Source organism: Phocoena sinus, chromosome 1 (assembly GCF_008692025.1).
Source record: "Phocoena sinus isolate mPhoSin1 chromosome 1, mPhoSin1.pri, whole genome shotgun sequence".
Taxonomy (NCBI): Eukaryota; Metazoa; Chordata; class Mammalia; order Artiodactyla; family Phocoenidae; genus Phocoena; species Phocoena sinus.
In genome coordinates, this window is record NC_045763.1 from 171,732,880 (window position 1) to 171,750,550 (window position 17,671).

The 17,671-nt window shown below is 38.1% G+C and overlaps 1 protein-coding gene across 1 annotated transcript in view; it reads left to right on the forward strand.

Moving 5' to 3' along the window:
- USH2A (usherin) overlaps window positions 1–17,671 on the forward strand; it is an 815,986-nt gene that overhangs the window by 714,127 nt on the left and 84,188 nt on the right. The window contains 1 exon segment of the mRNA XM_032639255.1: window positions 16,246–16,473. Coding sequence (XP_032495146.1) covers window positions 16,246–16,473 — 228 coding nt within the window.

The following is a 17,671-nucleotide window of genomic DNA, read 5'->3' on the forward strand; positions in this document are numbered from 1 at the left end:
TCAATAGATATTCCATAACGAAACCCTCAGTGCTGAACCTGACATAATTTGCTTTGCACTAAGCTGGTTGACTTAATGCTTTAATTTAATTCCAATATTACCTGAAAAATCCAAAGAAAAAGGGAAATTTTAAATCCTATTAAAATGTTTTCAAAACAACAACACAACTGCTTCAGTGTGCCACCAACGTCTGCGGAAAACACCTGGGCTCCGATTGTTGATAACGGTTAACCCCTTTGGAGCCTGGCACAAATGAATTGTGGAAGATGGTCTACCTTTACAATATCTTTTCTTAGCCTCAAGTGTTATCAATTTTTAGTCTTATAACATCTGCTTTTCCTGACTTGCAGGCAAACTATTGGCATTGTGTTTATTTGGAAGCAATTTTTCTATTCCCCTTGATTCCTCTTGAGACTATCATTCAGTCTGACATCCCATAAACCAGAACATTAAACAGGTCAGAGAGCAGAGGATGCCTTTCCTGGGTCCCTGGAAAGAAGAAATGAGACCCTCTCCATATCAAGAAGTAGCATAGGCTGGCTTCCACCTTCCAAAGTCTGGTGGGACTAATGGGGGTACATTCAAGGTTATAAGCCCAGACTCTATAGTCAGAAGGCCTCAACTCAAATCCTGGTTCTGTCCCTTATAATTATATGACCATGGACAATTTGCTTCAACTGTCTTTACATCCATTTCCTTATCTGAAAATGAGGATAAGAGCAGAGTCTATCTCATGAGGTTGTTTTAAGGATTAAACAATGTAATATACATTATGCACTTGGAAAATGCCTGCTGTATAGCAAGCACTCAGTGTGATTAACCCTTGAGAAACTCTTTAGGAGAAGGATGAAAAAGTACACACAACATATGCTAAGAATAACTTTGAAAGCAGCAGCAGCGCTGAATGTAGTGGTCAGATGTGTCTTTCGGCACTGTTTTGTGTGCACAGCCAAAGTCCTAATGTATTCCATTTGTTACCATCCTCACAACATCATCTGTGAGTTCCCAGTCTGGTTTTCATTTTGTGTTATCACTGGTCCCATTGTAGTCAGAGTGGCAGTATGTTTCGGCTGCCCTTTAACTAGACCAGCTTCAGCTTTCTCGTCCCATCGTTGTCGCCAAGAACAAGTCAGTTCACCTTGCTAAAATAAATGGGCTAGAAGTTGTGCACTGGCTTTTGACCATAGAGCACACTTTTCTATTCAGGAAGGATACTCAGAAAACAGAGAACAGAAAGCTCCTTGATATTTATGGTGAACATTTGTTCACATTTCTCCATCTCTCTCTGAAATCACATGCATCTAAGTCTTAATCAACGTAGGTGACAGTTGTTACATACTTGTTTCCTGTGCCTGCACAAACTTGATCAATGCCATTCACACTCCTGTCACTTCAGTTGAGCTATGTATGCTGTCGGTACTACACACGTTGAGTTTAATTGCCACTTAAAATGTCTTCAAAAAGATTACACCATGATTTCGCATTAAAATGAAAAGTTATTGTATAAACAGAAAGGCACAGACGCAGCAGCTTAATATATAATTAAAAAAGAAACCTATACCCATACAAGTCTAAAGGTGTCTTTCCACAAATATAAAACAAAAACTCCAAGTGATAAAAAAGCATTGTATCTGCATTCAATTGGAAGTATTTTTTCCTTTCTTAGGTATACATAAAATAACAGTGTGTCTTGGATTCCTTCAAATTCAAGGATTCAAAGAAATGAGGTATATTCCATGACGGATTTATTTTACTGAAGTACAATTGATTCACAATGTTGTGTTAATTTCTGCTGTACAGCAAATTGATTCAGGTATACATATATATATATATACATTCTTTTTCATATTCTTTTCCATTGGTTTATCACAGGATATTGAATATAGTTCCCTGTGCTATACAGTAGGACGTTGTTGTTTATCCTTTCTATATATAATAGTTTGCACCTGCTAATCCCAAACTCCCAGTCCATCCATCCCCCACCCCCTCACCCTTGGCAACCACAAGTCTGTTCTCTATGTCTGTGAGTCTATTTCTATTTTGTAGATAAGTTCATTTGTGTTGTGTTTTAGATTCCACATATAAGTGATATTATATGACATTTGTGTTTCTCTTTCTGACTTACTTCACTTAGTATGATGATCTCTAGGTCCACCCATGTTGCTGCAATGGTATTATTTCATTCTTTTTTATGGCTCAGTAATATTCCATTGTGTATATACACCACATCTTCTTTATCAATTTATCTGTCAGTGGATACTTAGGTTGCTTCCATGTCTTGGCTATTGTAAACAGTGCTGCTATGAACACTGGGGTACATTATCTTTTCGAATTATAGTATTCTCCAGATAAATGCCCAGGAGTGGGATTGCTAGAGCATATGGCAACTCATTTTTTAAGGAACCTCCATACTGTTTTCCATAGTGGTTACACCAATTTATATTCCTATCAACAGTGTAGGAGGATTCCCTTTTCTCCACACCCTCTCCAGCATTTGTTATTTGTAGATCTTTTAGTGATGGTCATTCTGATCGGTGTGAGGTGTTACCTCATTGTCATTTTGATTTGCACTTCTCTAATAATTTGCACTTCTCTAATAATTAGCACTTCTCTGATGACCATTCTTTCATGTGCCTGTTGGCCATCTGTATGCCTTCTTTGGAGAAATGTTTATCTAGTTATTCTGCCCATTTTTCTGTTGGGTTGTTCTTTGTTGTTGTTGTTATTGAGTTGTATGAGCTGTTTATATATTTTGGAAATTAAGCCCTTACTGGTCATGTCGTTTGCAAATATTTTCTCCCATTCTGTGAGTTGTCTTTTCATTTTGGTTATGGTTTCCTTTGCTGTGCAAAAGATTATAAGTTTGATTAGGTCCTGTTTGTTTACTTTTGCTTTTATTTCTATTGCCTTGGGAAACTGGCCTGAGAAAACCTTGGTATGATTTATGTCAGAGAATTGGGTTTTTTTTTTTTGGTGTGGCATTCCCTAGATTATCAGTACAATAATGAATAGAGGGAATTCTGGCTTACCTGATTGTTATATTAATGGGAAGTTTTCTAAGGCTTTTATGTTAAATATGGGTTGGCCAAAAAGTTCGTTTGGGTTTTTTCGTAAGCCGTTATGGGAAAACTCGAACGAACTTTTTGGCCAGCCCAGTATAATTTACTGTATGATTTTAGTAAATGTTTTTGATCAGACTAAGGATAATTTCTTCCATTTTCACCTGGCTAAGAGGTTTTATCGTGAACGGGTGTTGAATTTTGTTAATTCTATTAAGATGATCATATGGAAATCAACTTTTCTAAGGGCTAAATCCTATACAGTCATGATATCTCTTTTAAATATATTGTTGGACTCTATTTGCTAGTATTATGACTTTTTCATCTCATCTCAAGTGATTTTGGTCAACAGAAACACATTTTTCTTGTTATGTTCTTGTCCGATTTTGATATTTTCTTGATGACATGTCATGAGTTTGGTATGTGGCCCAGTTTACCTCTTTTCTGGAACCCTTTGTCTATACATAATATCAATTATCTGTTACTTGCAGATTTAGTTAAAAGCAATAACAAAAAACTTCACTGGTAAAACTCTCTGGACCTGGGCCTTTTTGAAGTAAGGGGCTGATTTAGGGCTTTATTTATTTTTATTTTAAGACTGATTAATATATTTGAGTACATTTATTTAAGTTCTCCTATTTTTCTCGAATTGCCCACTTTATGTACACTTTCACATTTACTATCATAAACTGGTTCACATTTTCCTATTTCCAAGGATAACCTGGCCCATGAGGACTAAATGAGTATCTGCCATCCTAATACCCAAGACCCTCTGAAAAACATCATTTTGAGTTTATTAGCACCAACCTCCCTTTGTAAATGTCCCATACTACCTGATAGTATTATTTATTCTTCATTGGAGAAAGGCATTGTCTTTTTCAGCTCAGCCCCCAAAGTCAGGGTATGTAAGAACACAAAAACGGTATCATATTCCATGCCCTATAGGTAAAAGCGAAAAATCATGCTCATTATTATATGATCCAGTTTATATATATATATATATATATATATATACACATATATGTATATACATATATATGTAAATACATTTCTAAAGACCAAATAGCTGACGTCAATAACAAGGAAGAATTTACTCAATTAGTCAATGCATATTTATCCAGTACCTACTAGGTCTTCACAGCAAACATTTACAAAGGTAGTGTTTATGAATTTAACTTAAAAGATCTACTTACATTCATAAGATGCTACGCCATTTTTCAAAATTATTCTCCATATAAGCCAGGGTACTATGCACTAAAAATACCTTGTGAGTTATTCAGTGCTTTAGACTCAACCTTTTATTTATGCATAGCTTCCAGAATATTTATTGAATATCTTATGCATAGAAGCATCTCTTAGATGCTTAGGATAATAATAAAATCTAGCACTTATTAAATTTCTACTGCATAACAGAAACTATTCTACAAGTTAACTCACTAAAACTTACAAACTGAAAAAGATAGGTACTATTACTATTCCTTTTTTACATATGAAGAAACCAGAGTAAAGCAAGGTTAAGAAACAGTCCTGACGCAAAACGTTGCGTTCACTTTGCAGTGGGAAGACAAACAAGTGAACAGACAGATATAATACAGTAGAAGCTCCATTAATAAAGGAAGTAGATCTATGAATAAATTCAAACCCATTCTCTCTCACACGGAGCAATGCTTTTGACGAAGAAATTTCGGACAACTTGTTTCAAACAAATAATTTTAATTGAAAAGAGTGTGTACATATGAGTTGGGAATCTCAAGTTCAATTGCAAATCTAGTGTTGATGGATTGTAGGATCTTGTACAGGTAATTTAGGCCATTTGGATTTTAGTTTCAACTACAAAATTAGGCTGTTGGAGTAGAATCCAGTTATAATTTTTTGACTCTTTACCCTTAATTAAAAGTTTTACTAATAGGACTTATGTATACATGGATATTTAATCACAAGTACTATGAGTGTGTCTATCAAAAGTTGGAAATATAAGACTCCTTCCTTCACTGCATAAAAGTTCAAACAAATCTTTGATTAATCTTTAATTGGAACTGTCAGTTAAAGCCAAGTATAATGCGGTTAAGTGGTACAGTATAGTTCGTGAACCCCTTAGAGTCCCAGAAACGTTTTCAGGGATCTGCCAGGTCAAAAATATTTTCATAATAATATGAAGACATTATGTGTCTTTTTAACTCTCATCCCCTCACAGGTGTACAGTGGAGTTTTCCAGAGGCTACATTATGTGTGATGATGCTTTTTCTCTGCCGGCTAACAGAATATGTGCTTCTGTGTTCTTTTCCTTTAATACTTTCTCAATTTAAATTTTTTATATAGCAAATATTGGTAGATATAAATCACAGAAACAAAAGCTTTTGGGAATCCTCTATTATTTTTAAGAAGTAGGGGTGCTGAGATCAAAACATTAGGACCACTGATGCAGTTGACAAGAACATTTGAACTCAATATAGTACAGGAGTAAAAGCATAACCCTGCCACTTACTAGAACTGTGACTCTGGGCAAGTTACTTATCTAAGCCTCAGTTTCCTTATCTGTAATGTTACCACCCTCAGAGCTTTGTTGTGAAGATGAAATGAGATTATGCATGTAAAGTCCTTTTTACACCAGGTCTGACACAGTAAAAGCAAAAACTTTGATCAAAAATAATGATCCTGTCTTAGGAAGGATACACAAGAAAATGGTAAACTGATAACTTTTGTTACCATTGGGCAGGGAACTTGTCATTGTATCCTCTTCACATGGAAGTCACAATTTATCAAAAGTAACGATTTAATGAAAACTCTAAATAAAATTTTTTAATTACCTTGTTCCTAATAGATAAAGGCCTTGTTCATTTCTGATGAAACTTTACTCTTCCAAATTTTATCTCTGAAAAGAGCTTGACGGTCAATGATGGTAGCTCTTCATATATACATTGTTTTACTGTGGAGGCTACAGCCAACTCCAAGTTAATTGGCTGATACCCAAGCATACCTGTATTGCTTTGCCGCACACAGAATTTTAGCTAACCTAGTTTCCACATGCAAAGTGAAAAGGAAGTCCTGATTTCTAAAAAATAGTATACCTCTCCTACATCATCAGTCTCTCTCTCGTTATTGGAGAATTCCCAACAGTATACACACATGCTGATCCCACAGGCCCCTCCAGCTACCATCCTATTTCCCTGATCTCCTTCACAGCCACACTTCTCAGAAGACTTATGTTACTATTCTGTTTCTACTTCTATACATCTGGTTGTCCCTTCCTCCCACTCCATCGGATTTCTGCTGGCTCTACTTCCAAAGTATAAGTCCGCTCAGTTAGTTTCATCTCTGCCATTATCACACCACTCCAAGCCACTATCAGCCCTCCCTGGACTTCTGCAAAAGCCACTCCCTCTTGACCCCCATTATCTACTGAATTGTGTTCCCCCAAAATTCATATGTTGATCCCCTAACCCCCAATGTGACTTTATTTAGAAATAGGACTATAGGGAAGTAATTAAGGTTAAATGAGGTTGTAAGAGTGGGGCCCTAATCGGATAGGACTGGTGTCCTTATAAGAAGAGGAAGAGACACAAGAGATCTCTCCCTCTCTCCATGTGCACAGAGAGCAAAGCCATGTGAGGACACAGCGAGAAGGCAGCAGTCTACAACCAGGAAGAGAGCCCTCACCAGAAACCCTGATGGCACCGTGATCTGGGTGTTCTAGCCTCCAGACTGCAAGAATATAAATTTCTGTTTTTAAGCCAGTCTGGTATTTTTGTTATGGCAGCCTGAGTAGACTAATACAACCCCCTACATATATTTTTCGCACAACAGCCATAATGATCTTCTTTAATTTATTTATTTTTATTGAAGTACACTTGATTTACAATGTTGTGTTAGTTTCAGGTGTACAGCAAAGTGATTCAGATATATAGATATATAGATATATATATGTGCTTTTTCAGATTCTTTTCCACTGTAGGTTATTACAAGATATTGAATATAGTTCCCCATGCTATACAGTACGTCCTTGCTGATTATCAATTTTATATATAGTAGTGTGTATATTTTAATCCCAAACTCCTAATTTATCCCTCCTCAATACCTTTACCCTTTGGTAACCATAAGTTTGTTCTCTATGTCTTTGAGTCTGTTTCTGTTTTGTAAATAAGTTTAGTTGTACCATTTTTTAGATTCCACATATGTGATATCATATAATATTTGTCTTTGTCTGACTTATTTCACTTAATATGATAATCTCTAGGTCCATCCATGTTGCTGCAAATGTCATTATTTCATTCTTTTTTATGGCTGAGTAATATTCCATGGTATATATGTACCACATCTTCTTTATCCATTCATCTATCCATGGACATTTAGGTTGTTTCTGTGTCTTGGCTATTGTAAATAGTGCTGCTATGAACACTGGGGTGCATGTACCTTTTTGAATTAGAGTTTTCTCCAGATATATGTGCAGGAGTGGGATTGCTGGATCATATGGTAACTCTATTTTTAGTTTTTGAAGGAAGAATGATCTCTGTAAAACCTAAATCAAATTGTGTCACTCCCTTGCTTAAAGGCCTTCAATAATTTTCCATTGAAATTAGCATCAGACTCTAACTCTTATCTTGGCCTAAAAAGCTATCCACCATCTGGCACCTGCCCATCACTTTGACTGTACCTCGGGTCATCCTCCCTCACAGGCCTCACTCACACTAACTTCTCTCTGCCAGCAAAAATCTCAAGCTCATCCTTCTGCCTAAAAGTTCCCCCTGGGGCTTCCCTGGTGGCACAGTGGTTGAGAGTCCTCCTGCCGATGCAGGGGGGGCAGGTTCGTGCCCCGGTCCGGGAAGATCCCACATGCCGCGGAGCGGCTGGGCTCGTGAGCCATGGCCGCTGAGCCTGCGAGTCCGGAGCCTGTGCTCCTCCACAATGCGAGAGGCCACAACAGTGAGAGGCCCGCATACCGCAAAAAAAAAAAAAAGGTCCCCCCTGGTTTTTCACATGGTTTCTTCTGTAGTCTTGCCTACATGGAACTTCCTCAAGGATCTTCACCCACCTTTCTTAAACCAAGACTCAGTCTTCCCTACCACCTAAAAAACACTAGTTCATCACTCTAATTATTTCCTTCATAATTTGTCACAGCTTCTAATTCTCTGTCGCTGTCGCTGTCTCTGTCTCTGTCTCTCTCTCTCTCTCTCTCTCTCTCTCTCTCTCTCTCTCTCTCTCTCACCCACTCACTCCCTCTCTCTCCATTTTCTTGTATAAATGTAGGACTCCTTTTCCCCTCCTTACAATGTAAGACTCAGGAGGATATGTCCTTGTCTCCCGTGCTTTCTGCTGTGTCCTCAGAGCTTAGGAGGGTGCCTAGTACACAGGAAACCTTCAATAAATATGTGTTTAATCAAGGACTGAATAAACATAAGACTGGCTGGAATTAATGAAATTCTGTTCAATGCAGTTTAGTACAGTTTTACTAGTATTGCCATAAAATAGACTGCCAGAGTGGAATTGCTGGGTCACAGAGTATACACATTTTAAATTTTGATAGATCAGAAGGACTGCTTTTTAATATTTAGTGTGACTGATTTGCCACTTTAAAATTTAATTATCACAAATTTAATTTTTTTTCCTCTTCTCCTTTGAAAAATGAGCCATTTCAAAACCTTTCTTTTTTCTCCCCCATGTTTTTATGGTAACTGAGGCTTCATCGTTCGTTTGCAAGAGCCCTAGCTTTTGTTTTATATTGATAGATTAAATTGAAGAGCCCATTTATCTATAAAGAAAACTTCTGTGAGTTGAATCTTCTTGTTGCACTGACCCCCCCATTACAAAATGAATGATGTACTTCAATGAGAGAAGAAAATACCCCCTTTTTCACACATCACTCTTCTTCTCTGAATGTAGGTATTTGTGGAAGACACAAAAGTACACACAGTGCTAACACATGAAAACTCTAAGCTGAACATTTTAAATTTGAAATTTACAATTGTTACAACAGATGACCCCCGACCAATCAGTTATGTAACAATACATATCACAATTACTTAACGGGAGGATATGCATTTATACTTTCTTGAAATCTTTCCAATTGAGCCCTCTGACATTAGTTAGAACCCAGAGCTAAGAATGCTTTCACACTTGTTTGAACTTTTGAATTAGCTTCATTCTATTCTGTTGTCATCAACAGTATCCCTAAACTTTTCCAGCTGCCTTCTAGCTGTTTGATGTGTATAAATATAAGGGTATGGATGGTTCCACACAAACATGTCCCCACTACCAGCAAAAACCATAAACCAGGTACATGTGATTCAGGACAGAGGACAGTATAATTGTCTTCAATTCAGTCCAGCTGTTATAATCCCCACCTTGAGTTCAATCAAAAGACAAACACTGTGCAAAGAATAATTTCAAATTTTGAAAATGGATCAAATATTCAATAAAATTTTTTAAATCTTATTCCTTTTTTTAAATGTTATCATGTTTTAATTTATAGGAGAAGAAATTTTGTCTCTGAAGATTATGAGCTGAACAGGCACACATTTGGCCTAATTATATACAGTTGAGGAATAATGGCTTCCACCTCTTTGTACAACTGCCATAGTCACTCATGTATAATATCTGTGACCATGGGCATTTTTTTTTTTTTTTTTTTTTTTGCGGTACACGGGCCTCTCACTGCTGTGGCCTTTCCCGTTGCGGAGCACAGGTTCTGGATGCGCAGGCTCAGCAGCCATGGCTCACGGGCCCAGCCGTTCTGCGGCATGTGGGATCTTCCCAGACCAGGGCACGAATCCGTGTCCCCTGCATCGGCAGGCGGACTCTCAACCACTGCGCCACCAGGGAAGCCCCATGGGCATTTTTATGTTAACATTATTTACAATGTTCCAATTGTAAATTTACAATGTATAGCATATCTATTTTTTCTCTTTTTTTAAATTGAAGTATAGTTGATTTATAATGTTGTGTTAGTTTAAGATATGCAGCAAAGTGAGTCAGATATATATACATGTATTCTTATACATATATATGTGTTCTTTTCAGATTCTTTTCCCTTATAGGTTATTTAAAAATATTGAGTAGATTTCCCTGTGCTATACAGTAGGTCCTTGCTGGTTATCTATTTTATATACAGTACTGTGTATATTTTAATCAATCCCAAACTCCTAATTTACCCTTGTTGTTCATCTATTTTATATTTAGTAACTTGTATCTGCTAATCCCAAACTCCTAATTTATCCTTCCCTGCCTCCCTTTCCCCTTTGGTAACTATAAGTTTGTTTCCTCTGTCTGTGAGTTTATTTATGTTTTAAGTTCATTTATATCTTTTTTTTTTTTAAGATTCCACATATAAGTGATACCATATGATATTTGTCTTTCTCTGTCTGGTGTACTTCACTTAGTATAATGATCTCTAGGTCCCTCCATGTTGCTGCAAAATCTTATTCCTAAGAAAATACTCTCCTATTACCTTTTACATATGACAGTCTATACTTTATTGGCTGAATAATAATTAAATGAATGAATGAATTCATCTTAACAGATTTATTATTTTATCAGTCACTAACCATGACCTACACCATGACAGGCAAAATTTAAACGTTCTTCCATTATTCCTTCAAATTGCATGGTAGAGTTCTGTTGTTCATTGTTTCCTAACAAATGTAGTCCAGAACCTTTAGGGTGACATTCACAGCTCTGTCCAATTTTACCACCAGTCTCTTCCCTTCCTTAATCCCCACTATTGCCCTATATCCACAACCCTTCCGCTACGTTCAACTCTTAGCTCTTTTCCAAATGTATCCTGCATTTTTTCCTTCTGTTCTTTCTTCCAATCCCTCACACATTTTCATCTACTCAAACTCTACATCTTCCCTGTCCTACATCAGATGCCAGCGAAGTTTTCCCCAGCCCCTCACCTTCTTTCCCAATTAGAAGTATCTATCTCTTCAGTATTTCCCTGATTTCCCTGGCGCTCGGTAGAGCATCTACTACACTCTGAATTGTGTGCATCTGTATATATTGTTGATCTGCTCTATTAGATTAAAAGCTCCTAAGCATCAAAAGCCTGTGCTCGGGCTTCCCTGGTGGCGCAGTGGTTGGGAGTCCGCCTGCCGATGCAGGGGACGCGGGTTCGTGCCCCGGTCCGGGAGCATCCCACATGCCACGGAGCGGCTGGGCCCGTGAGCCATGGCCACTGAGCTTGCGCGTCCGGAGCCTGTGCTCCGCAGTGGGAGGGGCCACAACAGTGAGAGGCCCGCGTACCGCAAAAAAAAAAAAAAAAAAAGCCTGTGCTCTCCATCTCGTATCCCCACACCAACTTTACTGAACCTTGTACATATCAGATGCTCAAAAGGGTTTAAAGAATTGAATGGAGCTGCTGGCCGACAATACTAAATGTTTCCCCTGACCGTTTTGGCAGCTCTGTCTTGCCACTTAGCAACGCCACCTAACATAGACACACTGTTCACACACGTGACAATAGATCTTGAACCCAAAGGGTGTTTTCTTCTACCTTTCTTGTGCTGTCGGTCGATCTTTCATTCTGGGGCAACTCTACGTGTATGTGTGTGTCATCAAAAAATGTCTTCTTTGTCCCACCAGCCAGGAGCTCTGTAGACAGAGATGGCATTTTATACTGACCCCTAAAGTCAGAATACATGTGAAATCAGTGGAAATTTTCTGACTGTGTTAACATTTTGCAGGCTTGGAAGTCCATGCTTAGATAACCATGGATAAGCACTTAAGGTTGATATTTGGAGATGGGTAACAAAGAGAGCATTTCTGTATTAAGACTGATTGGATTTTTACAAAATAAGTACTAGATAGAAATATGTTGATGAACTTTTGGAGAACTCAAAAATTAACTTTATGAATGGGAAGGAATATAGATTGACAATGCCTCAAATCATCTGGCTTTCAGAAATCTAGAAAAATATTTTGTGTTGATTTTTTAGGCACTAAAATATATAAAAGTCATTCAATTGACTGGATGTACTCGGCTCAAAGCCATGAATTTCAGGTGATGCTAAATGGGAACTTTTCTTATTTCTCGTGTTTCAGTGGTAACTAAACCAGAAGCTTGTCAATAACCAGTCCTTTATTTTATCATTATGACAAGATAAACTGTAACTTATGATAAAACGGAGACGCAGCATCCAAGTGGTTCAACTAAAGGAAACAAAAGTTAATATATTTAAATCTAGATTTCCCTGAAGTTCTCTGTGCAAAATAAGCAAACTTTCAATATGAGGTATTCTCTGGGTCTTGGCATTCGTGAGAATTAAGGAGGCAAAGGAATCCTACAACCAGGTTAGGATTTATAAGCCAATAGTCACCCATTTTTAAATACGGAGCCCAAGATAAGGGGTGAAGCCAGAAGAAACCCCATTGGCTGGAAATGAAGTTGATGGTGACCAGGAAGATTAACCCCTTCCAAATGCAATAAGCACACATAAGACCCTTGATGAACACAGCAGTGCCGAGACATCACTGTTTTATTTAGTTCATTACCAGGAGCAGGGTAAAAAGAGTCCTTAGGGCCAAGGTAAATGGGTTCAGTGAAAATGCACCTTAAAGACCAGAGGGAAGGCTCTGGAAACTGCTGGATCATCAGATCAATGGACTCAAAGATGACTAAGTTAGGTTGCTTTATGCAGTTTAAACATTTGTGCAGGGAGTCTCCCCATGCAGCCTTTTATTGACAGCTACAGATCAATGGTAATTTTTGATCATTTTCAACCTACATAAACCTATTGACCCCATGGCCACCTTTGGGGCACTTCAAGTAATCAAAAATAATCAGAAGAAGTGGTGTAAAATTGTCTGACTGCCAAAGACTCCAAGTAGTTTCATGTGCCCCCAGGAGCAGAGTTGAGAGGTTAAAGTGTAGTTCACATTGCCAGCAGAACCTCAACTGGCGGAGTGTTCCAGAGAGTCTTGTCTTTATGTCTCATTAAAGGACTCACTGATCTGTATATATTAGATTGCAGAGAATAAATTATTCCCGTTTTCCTTTGTTGAGTCATTCTTTTCTTCGGCTGCCTAACAGAAGTGGTTAATATACTTTTAGAATTTAAAAAAAAATTAGCAATATTATGTGGCTGTAGACATGGACAGGACAAAGACAAAAGGGAAGAAGATATAAGTTAGGTAGCCCAAAGGTCAGGGATAACAAATATATATATATATATATATATATATATATATATATATATATATCTCAAAAGAATCAGTAGGACAGAAAAGGGAAATAACAAACAAAACAATGACAATGAAAAGAAATCTTATTGAATTAAGATAATCTCCAGAGGGAAGGAAGAAAAGGGGCAGCAGCGGAGCGAAAAGAAGGAAGTTTTTAATGAGGACTTTCCCAGTCAGTGGGACAGAATGCTCCGTCCCCAAAAGAAGGAATGGAATCCAAATCACGTAAGGTCAACAGGGCTCAAGCAAATATTCTGAATTTAAGGAAAATCACAAGTAACTGAGTAAACAAACAAGACTCAACCTAATCCATAGAGTGAACTGTGCCCAGATTTTACAGTTGGATTCTAAAATAGTGAACTCTGGGGTTAGATATCCATTCAGGGAAGAATAATATAAAGGATTTCCTAAAATGTCAAAGAATAAATCGGTTAGGGATTGCCTTGCCATTTTGAAGTTTTCTTTATTTTTTATATGGACTTAACTAAATATTGACAAAAAGTACGGCTATCACTGAGGTTTATTTAAAGCATGCGTGTGTGTGTTGTAGTTTTGCAGAAATAGCAAGTTGACATAATATGGGAACTTGTCTCAGTATAAATTTATGATATAAAAATTCTCCTTCACGTTTCCTGTACATTTATGATATGTGATTATTTCTATATTTTAAGAAGATATGTAGACCAAATTAAGCAAAACAACTGTTGCAATCACCTTTTGTAGGAGTCTACATGTAAACATTTCTGTGTCAGGCAGGCGTGAACTTCAACTTGAGACCTGCAGGTCATATTTCCACATTAGTTGGTGGAGGTTTTGAAGCCAGAACAATTTCAGTACTTCTGCTTTCAAGGATCTGGCTATAAATGTTCATTAAAAGAATCTCTAATGAAATCAGTTTTGTTATTTTTTAAATGGTTGCCTGGAGTGTGTTGGATGACTGAATGTCAGTTAATCAGTGAGCACTCATGGCACGGAAAGTGCTTGATAGTATTGCCATCTAGGGGCTGAATGGAATTCTCAGCTCTGAAATAAACTGTAATTGAGCAGGTGCTGCTATGGACAATATACATATGTTTTTGCTTTATAGCCCACATGCTTTTCGTGTTTCTTATGACAAAAGCTATCTCTAAATGTCCCCCAGCAGCCTACCTTTTTTTTATATATAATCTGTTAGAGGTGATTACAATTTGCTTTGGAGCTGATGCTTTTTTAGCATCTATTACTGAATATTCTGAACAAAGAATTGTTCTTTTTTGCATTATTAATCTTGCCCATGTTTGCCCTATTTCCACAGAAAAGGAATCATTTATCAGAAAAGAATGTTTGTAATCGGGACTTGTAGCATATTCAGCTTTAATATTCACTATGGTCATTCTATTTCTGTGCTATATTTATCTAAAAGACCAATCCAATGTTGTTGGAGAAATAAGTTTTAAATATTTATGATCTAACTTTTAATATTTTAAAAAAGAGAAATTAGTACTTCTGTAAAATTTTTTTCAGAGCCTGGTCGCTTAGCAAATGTTTAAATATTAAAAGATTTCAAGAGTTCAGCCTGTAATATCATAATAGGACCTTACTGAAACAGGAAAATTGACTTTACAAGTTTTTGATAAGTAAAGGAAATTATATTTCCTCTGCTTGTGTTTAACACATTATAAGAAACAGTAACTAATAGAAACTTATAAAACTTATAACCAAGAATGTGGGGAAATGGTGTCAAAAATTATTTCTACAGTGTGTTTTGGTTTTGTCTAACCAGTTTTTTCAGAAAGTGGTTCAGTTGGATTTTGCCAACTGGTTTTAGATTTTATTCAAAATGAGATTTGGAGTCCCTCAAATTAAAAAGAATTTCCATACACATAACTTTGTCTGGTGCTTTCGGGTACTGCTCTCAGAAATAACTTTCTCTTCTTCATCTCATCTTCCTCTTCCTGTGCCCACCAAGAAAAGGACAATTGAAGACGATCTGTCACATTTAAGTGTCAAATAAACCAAAGCTGACCTCACGTACCATTAAGTGTATATATCCTATTAAACCAGTAAAAACTTCTTTGTGATTATTCACGTCCAATGGATATGGTACACAACAGGAAGTGTCTGTGTGTGTGTGTGTTTACCTATACACACATTACTGGTCCACTTGCAGACATAATTCCTATCTGTAAACAGACACTTCCATCCAGCCCAGATGTAGAAAGAGCACCCTGGGCTCTTTCAAAACATTAGGATTCTTAGGTCCAGTTTAATTATGCAAAATATGGTTAGTGCTGCTGTCCAAGCAGGAAAAAAACTAATTATGCTATCATTTTTTTTTCTTTTAAATTAACAAAGACCAAATACTCAAAGCCTAGCTAACAATTACTTTTGGTAAATTTCAGAGTTTTAGTTAGGGTGTTTTTAACAAATGAGAATATTTTCACATTGATATTAATAGTAGACTGCCCTCAGGGTGCTTGTGCATCTATAGTTCAGTTGGTTTATTGTTGTTTCCTTGTGTTTGTTTTATTGTCTTTGTAAAATGTAAATACACACCAAGAGAATGAGAGAGGGGGGAGATGGGGAGAGTCTTACGTAAAAAATAGTGTTGGGGTTTAATGAGAGAGAATTAGCATTGCTCAGGTTCAATTTCCAAATCCTTAAGATTATTCCATTCTCTGCCACTCAACTTGGTACCGATTTCCATCATGAAATCATGCTACACTGACCTGAGACATCATAGTTTTTTTAATTGCTTTTGTAATATATTGCATCCCTTGGGTCGCAAGCTCTGAAAAGGCAAGGATCCTATCTGATCCAAGCTGTGTGTGTGTGTGTGTGTCTGAAATCACACAACATTAGGTAATATATTTAGCATGTGAAGAACAAGAAAAAACCATATTGTTTTCTTAATAATTCAAATCTCTGTTGTGATATTTGTGCTGCCATCGGTGAGGCGTCTTGGCCAAAGAATGACCTTCCAGCAATTGGCAGCAGTTTCCAAAAGGAAACCAAACTGTTCATTTTCTTCCAGGGGACAAGCCATCAAGCCCACCTGTTCGGCTTAGAACCCTTCACCACATATCACATTAGTGTTGTGGCCACAAACCAGGCGGGAGAAGTTTCAAGCCCCTGGACTCTAGTTCGAACCCTAGAATCTTCCCCCAGTGGATTGAGCTACTTTACAGTGGAGCAGAAGGAGAACGGCCGGGCATTGCTACTGCAGTGGTCAGAGCCTGTAAGAACCAATGGTGTGATTAAGGTAATGTCTACCCTGAATATGCGATCATGTTTGGTATTCTACAGATAGATGAGCCCTGACATGCCATCCGGTCACTGTGGGAAAACTCCCTTCACAGTCTGGTTAATTCTTCCTGATAGTTCCTCCAGGCGCTTAATCATAGATCAGAGAAAACTAGCTCACACGTGTTAAGCTTCCTATGAACCCAACGCTGTCTAAGTGCTCTCTATGGATTATCTCATTTAATCCGCACATCAGCCCTACTCTGTAGGTACCACTAAACCTCACTGGGCACATAAAGGCTAAATCACTGTCTGAGGCTAAACAACATTGCGACAACCGAATTGGGATTTGAAGCCAGGTAGTCACACCAAAACGGAACTCTAAATGACCATGTTCCTAGTGTCTCCCGAATTGTCCTTCCCAGCTCTTTGCTTAAGCTTTGCCTAATTTGCACTTTGAGCAGAGCTCACTCAGCAGGAAACAGGAAGCCCCACATGTCTGCTAAGTCCACGATGTCCCTATGTAGCCGTGAGAAGCAGTCTTATTAATGTCACATCTAACCCCAGCTTCACCAGTCTGTGAGCGCCCAAATAAGGTTTCCATTATCATCCACATTTTGTTGCTTTGAACCATCACCCACATAAGAGGCAGCATCATCACCCTTCTGATGTTCTTCTCCAAGGCTGCTGGCAACTCAGCTGTCCATCTATTACTGCCTCTGCCTCTAGTCTCCTCTGGCCCTGGACCACCACTCAGGTCCTCATCAATCACCTCGTGCAGGCTGGGACTGCCACCCCCTGCAGATGCTGGAGACACTCTGCCTCTCCTTTACCGCTCCCTCTCAAGGTGGCAAAGACTCCCCCACTAATTCCACATAGAACATCTAAGACGAAGCTGTGACTTTTGATAAACCTTCCCTGAAAACCCCATAATGGGATGCTGGCAGGAAATTACCTACAGCAGTGACTTAGATCTGTAACTAGAGCTCACAGACCCAGGCCCATCCTCATGGGCCTCCCTGTAGGCTGCCTCACTGCCTGGTACGGTGGCCACCTCTCTGCCCACCTCCAGGTATGCTACAAGTAGCAGAAGCAAGCTGCTTTCTACCAGCCCCTGACATGTGACTGAGCCGGACTTTGCCTACCCTAGGACAGGAGGCCTGAGCCTTAGGAACCATGGCCTTAAACTCCAAGCCTCAGCCCTAAGGTCCCCATCA